This window comes from Vicugna pacos, chromosome 22 (genome assembly GCF_048564905.1).
Source record: "Vicugna pacos chromosome 22, VicPac4, whole genome shotgun sequence".
Lineage (NCBI taxonomy): Eukaryota > Metazoa > Chordata > Mammalia > Artiodactyla > Camelidae > Vicugna > Vicugna pacos.
The window spans coordinates 20,789,675-20,802,475 of record NC_133008.1 but is presented as its reverse complement, the minus strand read 5'-3'; the positions used below and the strand labels follow the sequence as shown (position 1 = coordinate 20,802,475).

Sequence of the window (12,801 nt, the reverse complement as noted above, 5' to 3'; positions counted from 1 at the left end):
AAAAAAAAAAAAGCCAAAACTCAAGTCTGATTCCCATTCTGACCACTGTGGACCAACCAGGGGCAAGTCGCAGCCGTCTTGGGCCTCCTTTTACTCCATCCACAGATGTGAAGGAGCCCGGGTGGGGCATCCAACATGTTACCCAGGGATCCTTTCCAGGCGGCCCCCACCCTCATGGGTGCTAGACTCCCTGCTTGAGTGCTCTGTGCCACGGGGAGCTACCTGCCTCTCTCCTGGCCATCTACCTATTTCTGGGAGTCTTAGTGAGCAGGATCTGGGAATGCCCACTCCCTCCACTCTGGGGAGGTAAGGCTGCCAGCGTATGGGAGCTGGTGCGAGGTCTTGCTGGGTAACCTGGCCTCGCGGAGCCTTGGTTCACTTTCTGAAGCAAGGACGTATAAGGTGAAAAAGGGCAGAGGGTTACGATCCACCCTCCAGTATCAGCCAAGACTGCGGACAACGACCGTTTGGAGGCAGAGTGCTGGGCCAAGGCTTTGCCTCTTGCGTCCCCTGGTGGCCGGCAGGGGCAGGACATTCGCCAGGCACGAAGGGCAAGGTGGCATAAATGAAACGCAAATTAACCATTACCTCTGTAAGCCCTAGGACTTGGGGTGGTGGGGAATTTGACAACCTAGAGTCCTCCACAGACCTCTTTGAGAGGATATATTAGTCGTGGGCTGAAGTCGCGTTCAGGGCTGTGCGTGACAGGGAGCCCTAGAAAAGTCTAGGACACCTCATGACTGCCCCCCACTAGGCTCAAAGCACCTGACCTGTCCAGGGCCGCCCCTGGACAGTTACCTCACTGAGCTGCCCCTATGTCCCTTGGGTCTGTGCCCTGGGGCCAGGGTTGGCCTGTCTGGCTCATCAGGACATCCGCTGGAGAGGCAGGACCCAGCTCAGAGAGGGTGGCCAGTGTTTGCTGGATAAATGGCTGCATGGTAGAAGGACAGATGGACAATGAGAGATGCCTTCAGAGAGGGTAAAGAGAGGGAGTGACTCTATGGGGGTCACACACCAGTCAGGGCCTAAAATAGGGTGAACCTGAGGCTCCTCCCTCCCCCTAAATTGAGCTGGGGCAGTGGGAAGGCAGGATGGTGGCAGGCTCCTAGTACACCTTAGGAGAAAGGGCTGGTCCTGTTGCCTGGTGGTTGGAGGTGGTTATTTCTCAATACCTCCTGTGTCCCTGAACCCCCTGCCAGGCCCTCAGTCCTTCCACAGCCCTGACACCCCCTAGATACACCTCTTGGTGTCTTTGCCACCCTTCTCTCCAAATCACTTCACAGTGCCAAGCTGGGGGAGATCCTCCCAGAGCAGTGGGCCTGGGACCCATCCTGGCTATACCCTCAACGACTCCATTCTGACCTTCCCGATACATTTTGCAGGGCACTGTGTTGGCACACAGCTGGCCCTGGACGTGTACAAACCATGGGCCATGATCTCCCAGGCTTGGAATTCCCAGGGATCAGTGTGGGCTTTTCTGAACTCAGCAGAAACAGACTCAAAATAATTCTGACAAAAAAATTTTAGGGACTCGTGAAACTGAAGAATTGGGATTTGCTAGTATCAGGTACAGCTGGATCCAGGGCCCCATGCAATGTTCTCAGGCTGCCCCTTCTATCTGCCCAGCTCAACAACCACAGAAGGAAGATGGTACTTTTTGCACTTTTCCAGCAAAATTCCAGGGGAAACCTCCCATTGGATCACATGCCCATCTCAAACCAATCACTGTGACCTGGGAGATGGGGGGTTCTGATTAGCCAGGCCACCCCTGGAGCTAGGGTGGCTTCTCCATATGACCTGAGCTTGTGGTGGGCATTTCTTCTTGAGACAGAATGCAGTCCAGGCAGGCAGGTACACAAATGTCTGCCTCAGCCTGTAAAGAAGGTCCAGTCCAGGCTTCCTTGTCCAGGTGGAAAAAGGTAGGACCAGAGAGGGTCAGCATGAGGCCCCATATCACACAGCATGTCAGAGGCAGTGCTGGGGCCAAACTAGGCTGGGGTCTGCTCTCTCTAGTTGTGTGACCTCACACAAATCATGCCGTATCTCAGAGCCTCTCTTATCCCATCTGTATTTGGGGTGACATCTGCCTTACAGGGCTGTCTGAGGATGAAAGATGGCCTTGGTGAAGTTCCCAGCACAGCTCTGGGCACATGGCAGGTGTGTGATCAGGATTGTCATGGTGGCAGTTATTGGTCCAAGGGGCCATGGCCATGGCCGTGTCCATCAATGGGCGGGCAGGTAAGAGTCCAGGGGCAGCAAAGCCTTGTCTCAGGACATTCACGGCTGGCCTGGAGGCCCCAGGCAGGAGCAGAAGGAACACGCTGGCCACACTTGCTTGGTCTTCGGTCCCCTCCAAGTCCCACAAGACTGTGTACGAAGGCCCAGCTCTGGAGGAGCTGAGGGGCAGGAGATGGGTCAAGGCAAGGTCTGAGAGACTCCCCAGGGTGGCAGGGTAGCCCTGATGAGGTTGTAGCTGAGGCAGGGTCCTGGGTGGGGCCAGAGGAAGAGGTGAAGCACTGGGGGTTAGAGGGTCTGGGTGTGAATCCTGGCATTTCTGGTCATGGGCAGTGACCCTGCTTTGCCTTTCTGAGCCTCAGTTTCCTCTTCTGTAAAATGGGGCTGTGTGTACAGCCCTGGGCCTGGAGAGGTAGGGGAAACCAGGGAAGGCCAAGACTTGACCCTGTGAAGGTCACCTACAATCCCAGGGGCAACAGGTTGGGGGAAAGTGGGGGTGGAGGCTCTGAGAGAGGAGAGTGGGGCCGCAGTTCTGTGGAGCAACAGAGCAGGGTCTGTAGGGACAAAGGTGGGATAGGAGCCCCAGAGCATTTCGTTCTGAAGGGGCACAGCAGTGGAGGGACAGCAGATGATCCAGCATGTTTCTAGCTGGCCTGGAGGCTCCAGGCAGGAGCAGGAGGAACACACTGGGTGTGGAAGGTGTGGGAGGGCAGCAGCACAGCATCCTTGAGGCTCGAGGGTGAGAGGGACCAGGGCACAAGGTATAGAACAGGGAGATGGTGGGGTCTGGGCCCAGGGCTGGTGGGCAACACTGGGTGGAGAAATGCGGTGGGTTTTCTGACCCCCTTAGCAGCCCCTCTTGCTCCAGGCCCTCCCAGATGTTCCCCAGGCGATCCCACAGCCTGTGGGATTCCTCGCCACCCCTCTTCCCAGAGCTAGGCTCTGCACACAGCAGGGGCCCAATAAGACTCTCTGACTGCACACCCATGAATTCTGCTGCCTCTTGGCTCTTGGAACTGCTGTTCTAGGTGCTGTGGGGCCCTGTGCTCACCCATGCTTCCCCTGACCCTCTGAGAGGGCCTCCACAGCACGGAGAACCATCACAGCAAATGGGCAGGGGGCTCCGAAAGCTACACAAGCCAGGGGCTCAGTAAGTCCCCTAGGCACCTCCAATCTGCCCATGTTTGCCCGCATGAGCACAGAATAACAAGACACCAGGCTGTTCTTGGCGCCATGCTCTCCTCATATGGTCAACTACACCTCCCAGTCCTGAAGCCCTCCTGCAGTCCTCGCCCATCTGGTCCTGGTTCTGGCCACGTGACTGGCTGTGACCAGTGGGACATCTGTAACCGTGAAGCAAGGGGAGGCTGGATGAACATGTGTACAACTGGGTGCCCAACCCCCAGGAGAAGCCTGGGCTGGCCTGCTGGAGAGGCCATGTGGAGAATTAGACCTGTTCCCTGACCTCTGCAGCAGACCGCACCAGTCAAGGGCCAGATGTGAGGCTACCTCTGCCTATCTGGCCCCATCAAGCTCTGACAAGAGCCACAAGTGGCCCCCAGTTGAGCCCAACAAAACTGCCTGGCTGAGTCCAGCCCAAATGGCAGAACTGTTAGCAGGCAAGTGATTGGCATCGTAAGCCACTAAGTTTTGGGATAGTTTGTCATGCAACAGTAGCTGACTGCTCTAACACACATCATTGTATGTGGCAGCACCCTCTCTGCCGCCTAATGAACCACTTTGACAGAAGGGAAAAGCAGAGACCAGAGTGGGGAGGGACTCACTCAGGGTCACATGGCAGATCAGTAGTGGAGCGAGGATTCCAGAGAGGGGTGGATACCTGCTGTGCTGGGCTCTGCCTGAGACAATGTGTGTGGGTAAAGCAAGCAGCTAGCATGTGGCCAGGCTGGGGAAATGTGGGCTCCCCTCCCTGTTCTGGGGACGGGGGTCCTTTGGAATGGGACAGGGCCTATGGCCTGGATAAGGGGCAGGAAGCTGGCAGAGAGAGCACAAGGGAGATGGGCTGACCAAAGGACTGAGCAGCAGAGGGCACAGGTCCCCTTCCACTCCAGCCTCCCACTAATAAAACCATCTTACAAGCTTAGGAAGAAAGCCCAACTGGTTAGTCGAGCAGGTCCCTTCTTGGATGTCAAGAGCGTGGGTTAGTTCAGAGCACGGAGCACAGAGAGGCTTACAGCCCCGCTTAGCACTGACCTGGGTCAGAGGGGCCAAAGCACCTCCAAGTCTCTTCTGGGATCAGGCCGAGGAGGGCGGGGGCAGTTCCTCAGGGCTGGAACAAAACATGTGCAATGTCCATGAGACTGAGGTCAGAGGCCCTGAGGCCTGCTCGGCTAGCCTGGACTGCACATTGGGGTCGTGCTCCAGTCCCCCAAGACCCCTGGCCTGAGCCTTCAGGGCAGCCTCTGTAAAAATGGGACCAGCCACCCACTTTCAGAGGTCATGGCTGGTACTCACGTAGGACTGGGGGCTTCAAACGCCCAGGACTTGCAAAGAGAGGTCTTAGCAGGTAAACAGCTACTACTCAGGCTGCCACTAGTGTCTTTCAGAAGCATGTATTTTCACAACAGCAGGCACAAGGAGGGCTTTTTGGAAGCACTTGGGAAACTGCGTTGAAAGTAAAGGCTATGGTTTTTCAAGGACCTACTGTGTGTAGGGGTGTGCTCTGCAAAGCGCTTTACATAGTGAACTCCAGTCCTAATGGCTGTCACCAGCCTGGGGCCAAGCAGCCAGAGCCAGTTGGTTATTTGGTGCAAATGATCCCAGGTGAACCCCTCTTCATGCCACCCTCATGTGCAGGTCACCACACATCCATTCTTACACATTCACAAGGCTTTTTTGTTTTTGATGATTCTTGTGTCTTGGTTATCACAAATAGCAACACAGAGGTTTTTTTTTTTTCTTTCTAAATGCCTGGTCGGGGACAGGCATGCCAGAACCCGAAACTGCAGGGCCAGACACATCTCAAGGCTTACAGCATGTGCACGTATGCACAAATGCATGTTTATTAAGTTACAATGAAAACAAGACCAAAAAGATCTACTTCTCCAAAATCTCTCTCCCCAGTCGCAAGAACTATAAATATTTTTCATTTCTAGACCATCTGGTCATCGCCTCAAAGCCTCTTTCAGCTCTGGGCAGCCTCCTTGCTGCCTTCGAGGCCCCGCCCACCTCCCTTACCTCGCCTCCCCCTCGTGCACCTACTCCAGCCACACCCAGCTCACCAGGCCTAGGGCTTCTGCCCCTGCCACCACAGTGCCTGGAACACTGACCCTGGGTCACCTCTGCCCGCATGTCATTCAAGCCTCTGCTCACACCTCTGTCACTTCCTCAGAGAGACCCCCACAGCCCTCTTCCTTTACGCACGTCTGAAATGTTGTCTGTTCCGTGTTTACCTGGTTGCCGTGCGTCTCCCTGTGAGAACATGGGCACACCTGTCTTGGTCGCTGCCATGTCCCTGGCACCCAGCCCAGGGCCAGGCACCCGGCAGAGCTCAGGAGCTGGGTGCTGAGAGACTGAACTCTCCTGCTACAGACGCCAAAGGGCAAGAGGAAGTCACGAGACATCGTGAGACAAAGAAAGGGAGTTGTCTAAGGAGCGAGCAGTGGCAGTTCCTGGCTGAGCAGCGGAGGTCCTGACAGCAAGGAGGCTGAGAGCAGCAGGGGAGGGTGGTCCCGGGAGCTACCTGTGGCCCTGGGCTGTGGCGTTCATGTGGTCTCGGATGTTGATGGCCTGTTTGAGGAGACCCTCCACGCTGCGGAAGTAGACGCTGCTGTCGACAAGGTTCTTCACAGCACTGAAATGGGAGGATGGACTCAGTCGGCGCCATGCTGCTTCACCCCAGAGACAGAGCTCCATGGATGCCTGCACTGGTGTGTGTCAAGCACCTGGGGATTCCATGGGCTTCCCTCGGGGCTCACCGTGGGCTTAAAGTTTAGTTTTCTTATGCGACAGAGCACTCAATGGCAACACGCAACTTTCACATTGAGGCTGCTAGACCATCTAAAGCTTTGAAGGAGCCGTAAATGTACAAAGATGACCTAAAAAAATCTTGCTTTCCTCTTAGGTCACCTATTCCTGCCCCTGAAGGAAGCCTGTCAACCCAACTGTGAAAAGCTCTAAGAGGTGAGTTTAGGCTCATCACCATTTGAGAGGCGCTACCACAAAGCTGTGCTAAGCTCTGGTGTTGGTACCACACTGATGAATGTCTAATGAAAATGGTCCAGTTGTGGGGAAGGAGGGATAAACTGGGAGTATGGGACTGGCAGACACAAACTACTATGTACAGAATTGAGAAACAACAAGGTTCTACTATGCAGCACAGGAAGCTATAGTCAATGGCCTGTAGCAACCTGTAATGAAAAAGAATACGCAAAAGTATATATATATAACTGAATCACTAGGCTGTACACCAGAAACTAATGCAATATTGTAAATCAACTATACTTCAATTTAAAAAATTTTTAAAAATGAAAAAAGAAAAGAAAAGAAAAGAAAAGAGAAAAGAAAAGAAAAGAAAAGAAAAGAGCCCCTCCCAACAGCACTACAGGAAAATATTCACCAAGCCACTCCAGCCTTGCTAATGTCAGAAAGCTGCCTGTGCGATGATGCCTGCAGTAAAAATATAAGGGTGGTTTTAAAGTCCTTCTATTAAAGACAAAGAAATCACTTCCATTTATTACCAGTCAGGGACCTGCTTGAAAATGGCCATGAGATCAAAGGGGAGGGAGCTTGGTTGTCACCTGCTCTGTTGACAAACTCATCTGACACCAGCAAACGTGGTCAGCTTTTCTAGTGTCTGTTCACCTTGATAAAAAGCTGTCTAACTTATGTTACCATTGAATAGTAACAGATTCATTATTACATCTCACTATTGAATAGTTCACCCCTATCAATATGCCATTTTAACATCTTTCAGATTATTTTTTAAATTTTAATTTTTTTTTTAAATGGAAGTACTGGGGATTGAGCCCAGAACGTTGGTCATGCTAAGCGTGAGCTCTATCACTAAGCTACAACCTCCCTTCACATCTTTCAGTTCTACACCAACCATTAAAGCATTTCAAACAACTAAAAGGGTGCTTTCATGTCTGTAGAGGAAATACAGTCTTTCAGCATTAGAGAAATTTACGCCTATCTAAAGAGAAGTGCTGTGAGTACACTGGCCCTCTGCCTGGCCCAGGGCAGTCCAGTAGAACAAATGATGGACAAATCCTTTATCCACTGAAGTTGCTCTAAGCACCTGAAAGGTGGCTAGTGAGACTGAGGAGCTGAATCTTTCATTTTATTTCATTTTTATGCATTACAATTTAAGTGTGAACAGCCACCTGGGGCCAGGGCTCCTGTACCGGACAACGAGGCTAGACGAACTGGGACGAAGTACACACTTTGATCTGTTCTTCCTTGAACATGGGCCTTTCTGATGAGCCCTTGGCTTTCTGGGAGCTGCCAGAGAAACTCCCCTTTCTTTTCTCTCTTTCTTGAGCTAAGGTAGGTGTCTGCGACCACCACCCTCAGGAAGATGTCATCTGTCTGGGTCACCCTCCCACCTCAGTGGAGAGGCCAAGGCTGCTGATGGCAGAACTCAGCTCAGTGCCCCCAGAAGCAGGACTTCCTGTCAAGGGACCTTCGATCACACAGCAAACAGGCAAGCAAACCCCACAGCACCACACACGAGAACTGCTAGGGAGTGTCCAGTCTCCACCAAAACAATCCACAGCCTGTACCGGGGCCAACAACACTTCTAAGTAAAGTCACCAAACTCCCAAAGCAAACAGAATGAGCCAGAGCATGAAATACAATCATGGGGAACCAACAGAATCACAGGAGGCGAGGCCGGCAAAGCTGCTCTGATGGAGAGAAATACCAACTACTGCTTTTTATTCTCAGGTACAACTTTCACTTGGGGTTAAGAAAAATATCTGAATATCTAAAGAAAGTTAAATCAGCAAAAATAATAAATGGTGTATCTATGTTCATAGCAACTTTATTCATAGTAGCTAAAACATGGAAGCAACCCAAATGTCCATCAACAGATTAATAGATAAGCAAAATGTGGTCCATCCATACAATGGAATATTATTCAGCCCCCAAAAGGAAGGAAATTCTGACACAGGCTACAACATGGATGAGCCTTGAGAATATTATGCTAAGTGAAAGAAGACAGTCACAAAAAGAGAACTATTGTGATTCCACTTAAGTGAGGTGTCTAGAATCATCAGATTCTTAGACAGAAAGCAGAATGCAGGGTTCCAGGAACCGTGGGGTGGGGAATGGGAAGTTAGTGTTTAATGGGGACAGAATTTCAGTTTTGCAAGATGCAAAGAATTCTGGAGATGGATGGTGGTGATGGTTACACAGCATTATGAATGTATGTAATACCACTGACCTCTACACTTTAAAATAGCTAAGATGATGAATTTTATGCTAGGTGCATCTTACCAAAATACAAGAAATTGGAAAGAAATTAAAATTTAAAAATAAACAGTCATATTCAGGTTTTGGCCCGACCCTCAGCTGCCATCCACCCCCCTGGCCAGTCTGTGGTCTTCACTGTCAGTGGGAAACGCTGGCCCCTCGAGGCACCGGCTTCCTGCCCAGGTGGCATCTCCCGGAATCCTTATCACCTCCCCCTCCTATGACAGATGGGGAAGGACTGAGTGCCAGAAAGAAGCCTGCCCCAGGCACATGGGGGTCAAATGGTGAGAAGCTCAACTCTGGGCTGGAACCTGCCCTGTGGCCAAGTGAGTCCAGATCCATATGCCTCTACTCAGATGGGTTTGGCAGGGCAGGCTGACATGGCAGTGGGCTGAGATGCCCCTGAAGGCGCAGGAGGTGACCCCGGGGCATAACAGGGCAACCCTGGCAGTGGGGAGGCTGTGGGGCTCACCTGCAGGCATACTCCACTGTGTAGATGGCTCCCTGGCTCTGCTCCTCCCACCGCTGCATGTCAGCCTGTTGGGGCGAGGGGGCTGTTAGCAGGGGTGGCTGCTACTTCCATCCTCCCAGCTCTCTGGGAAGGCACATCCGATCGCCAGTCACCATGGCTATAGAGACCGGTCCCCTCCAGCCCCTGATCTTTCCTTCTCAAACTCCCATTCCTTACCAGTCTGGGCTTTCCAGGAACATTTGGCAACTATGCCTCAGGGCCTTCACACAGGCTATTTCCTTTGCCTGGGACATCCTCCCCTTGGGTCCTCATATAGCTGCCTCCTCCTCACCACACAGGTCACAACTGATGCAGACCCTTCTGTTCTCTTCTTCCAAATCTGCCCCAGCTCTTTCCACCCAGCTCCAACCTGGGTCAGTGACCATGTTCCCTGACACTGGTGTCCCAGCCTTGACTGCTAAACCAACAGCCCCTGCTCCACACAGCAGGCCCCAGGCCACAAGGTGCAGACCTTGTGAGACATTGGGAGTAGGGCTCACCTTATGCTGGGCCAGCTCAGGCAGAGAGCGTCGCACGTGCTCCTGCAGCCGGTACAGGGCCACGGATGGCTCGTTGGCCAGGACATAGACGCTCTCAGTGAATTTGTCTGTGACTGGGTCCAGGATCGACAGTTGGCAAAATGGGGGGTGGGGGGCGGGGGAGAAAAAGAGGGACAAGGAGACAAAACATCAGACTCCTGATTGCTCATGAGTCCAGCTAGAGTAGAGAAGAGTCCAGTGTCCCTCCCCGCAGCTGGGTCACCTGTGGCCCAGGTGATGCACTGTGGGAGTTGGTCACAGCAGGGCCTCAATCTTGAGGACATCAACCTGTCCAGTGAACTCATGATCTTTCCCTTCCCAAACCCACTTGTAGAGGACACTGCTGCCACCCACTTGTATCCATTCACATTCCCTTTACCCCAGTGACAAAATTCCAAGATTCTTCTTCAGAGGATGCCCACTGGCTACTGGACCCAAAAGTGACAGAAAGTTAACACCCATGGATGGCTCTCAGCCATGACTAACCACCGAGGGGTATGAAAACCCATGTCCCGTCCTGTGTGCTGCAACATCTCAGAGGCACAAGTCATACCTGTGAGCACCCCTGAGGGAACAGGCTGAGGCCTCCCTCTGTGCAATTTACCTGAGGTCATTCCTTGCTTAGCCTCTTCCCTGGCCCTGTCTTGTCTCCCCTTCTCCTCTGTGGGGTTCTCTTGGTAAGTTAATCGCACACAAATCCTCATCCCAGGGTCTGCTTCAACAAACAGCAGCTAGCTGGTTGTCCCTGCCCATCCTACCCCATCAATGAGCAGATCCTGCTGGCTGAGTCACAAAACAAAGCCCCAAACTCACTCATTCTTACCACTGCTCTGACCCCACTGATCTAGGTGTAGCCTGTCCCACTGAGATGGCAAACTCAGCTCCTCCCTGGTCTCCCTGCTTCCCCACCTGTCAACAATCCAATCCTCACGAAACAGACGGAATGAGCTCCTAATAAACATATTAGATATGTCTCTCCTCTGCTTGAAACACTCCCATGACTCCCAGCAGCCTGAGAATTAAATCTGCCTTCCTCAACATGGCCCAGAAGGCCCTATATGTTCTGCCTGCTGTTGCCCACCTCTGCCCCAGGCACAATGACCTCCTGCTTGTTCCTTACACTCTCAGCAGTGTCCAAAAGAACTTTCTGAGATGATGGGAAGGTTCTATAATCTTTACTGTCCAATATGGTAGCCACATATGGCTACTGAGCACTTGAAATGTGCTCACTGGGTCACTGATGTGACTCAGAATCCGAATTTTAAATTCTACCTAATTTAAATTAACATAAATATGCATAAGCACAGTGACCAGTAGCCAGTGTATTGTGGCACAGTTCTGAACACTCTGCCACCTCAGGACCTTTGTACCTGTTGTTCCCACCACTGACATTGCCTCCACCAACCCCTTGTTTCTCCTCACCCCTCATGTCTCAGCTCAAATGTCACCTCCTGGGTAAAGTCTTCCCTAATTACCAAGCTTAATCAATCAGATGTCCCTTCAACTTCATTCTCAACCTCAGCACTTTGTTCATTTCCCTTATACTTAAATTCTCATTCTTTGTTAGGTTACATGTTTACCTAAAACTTCATTTGTGAGGGCAGGGGCTTCGCTGCGCCTCAGTTTCCTCATCTGTAAAAACGGAATGATAACTGTACCCACCTCAAGGTCTGCTACAGAGATGGACCCACACTACTGCCCAGGGCATTGTGGTTGGTGAGGGAAAGAACCCACATGTGTCTGGGAGTCAAGAGAGGCTGTGCCTGAGTCTGCCCAGTTTAGATGTGTCCAGTGTACCACTGTGCCCTGAGTTGGGCAGAGCCCAGCCTGCCACCTCCAAACTCTTGTGTCCTCTTACTCTCTTAGGCCTCCTCATTTTGAAAATGAGTGTAGTACTAATAGCTTACATTTCACAGTGTCATTATGGAGAACGTGGAGTTAAATGTACTTGTGACTTTTTTTTGGAAATAATAATAATAATAACTATTATTATTATTGTTGTTGTTGTTATTATTATATTATTATTATTAAGGAATCCACTTCTATGATTGTCATGAAGCCCAAGCTGGGTTAACAGTGACAAGCTCTGGAGGTAACTATAACCCACTCTGGACGTTCTGGTTATAACCATTGTCTCCTCTATCTCAACTGAAAACCCGTACACATGAAGCCTCAATCTCAAACTTCTCTTCCTGGAAGATGCCAAAGCCAACTATGTGAGAGGTTTTATCAGTGGAGAAGACGACTATGTCTTCCCAGAAGACAAATCCTCTACTTTGCTTTATGAGGCAGATAGCAACCCCAAACCACCAACAGGTTGGGACCTGCGCAGGCCTCAATTAAATGTACTTGTGACTTCTGAATAATTAACTAGTAAAAACGTATATAATACAGTAACAAAAATATTTATACTTTAAAAATAGCTTGTGGCATTTTGTAACTTGTAACTCGGTCATATTGGATAAGTCAACGTAAACACACAAATGCGTAAATACAAGGGAAACCATACACATAGCAATTGCCACACCCCAAACGTTCTTCCAATGCTTTACAAATATCAGGTAACTGAATTCTCACAACAATTTTGTGGGGAGAAGTAGGGAGACTATTCTACTCCCCATTCTACAGATGACAAAATCGAGGCACAGGGATTTTCTAAAGGTTTCAAAACTAGTCAGCGGCCGAGCCAGGATTCCGCAGCAGCTCAACCACTGCCCCCTAAACGCTCTCCCTCCGTGCCTTGGCTCCTTCCTGCCCCTAGTCAGGTCGCCCTTCCGCCCCGCTCGGCACCCCGCACCACCTTTTTTCCCCTTGAGCTGCATCTCAGGTTCTTCCATCGCGGCCACGGCCCTGTTCCGACGACCGGGACCGGAAGTCAGGAGGTGGGGACAACTGCCTAAATCTTCCCTGCGAAACTGGACTCCGCACCTCTCCAGTTCCTGTGCTAATTGGCCCGCCTTCCCAGATCCTTCGTCTACCCAGACAGAAGAGGGTCCGTGAGTGAGAGACTGGGGAAAGAGGCACTTGGGAAGTGGGTAAAGAGAGGACAGCGACCCCTTGAAGTTCCAGGAGGGACACTCA

At 51.4% G+C, this 12,801-nt stretch overlaps 1 protein-coding gene across 4 annotated transcripts in view; it reads right to left on the bottom strand.

The window, feature by feature from the left end:
- BORCS8 (BLOC-1 related complex subunit 8) overlaps window positions 1–12,801 on the bottom strand; it is a 27,325-nt gene extending 14,524 nt beyond the window's left edge. For 2 of the 4 annotated variants that reach the window (XM_072947318.1, XM_031689397.2), the window contains exons 1-5: window positions 12,521–12,801; window positions 9,682–9,794; window positions 9,143–9,207; window positions 5,939–6,049; window positions 4,450–4,525 (exon numbers count right to left, since the gene is read on the bottom strand). In XM_072947318.1, coding sequence (XP_072803419.1) covers window positions 4,492–4,525; window positions 5,939–6,049; window positions 9,143–9,207; window positions 9,682–9,794; window positions 12,521–12,557 — 360 coding nt within the window. In that variant the 5' untranslated portion in view covers window positions 12,558–12,801 and the 3' untranslated portion in view covers window positions 4,450–4,491. Of the gene's footprint in view, window positions 1–1,651; window positions 2,487–4,449; window positions 4,526–5,938; window positions 6,050–9,142; window positions 9,208–9,681; window positions 9,795–12,520 lie in introns of those variants that run through there. The other 2 variants (XM_015235003.3, XM_006199030.4) reach the window with 2 other exon arrangements.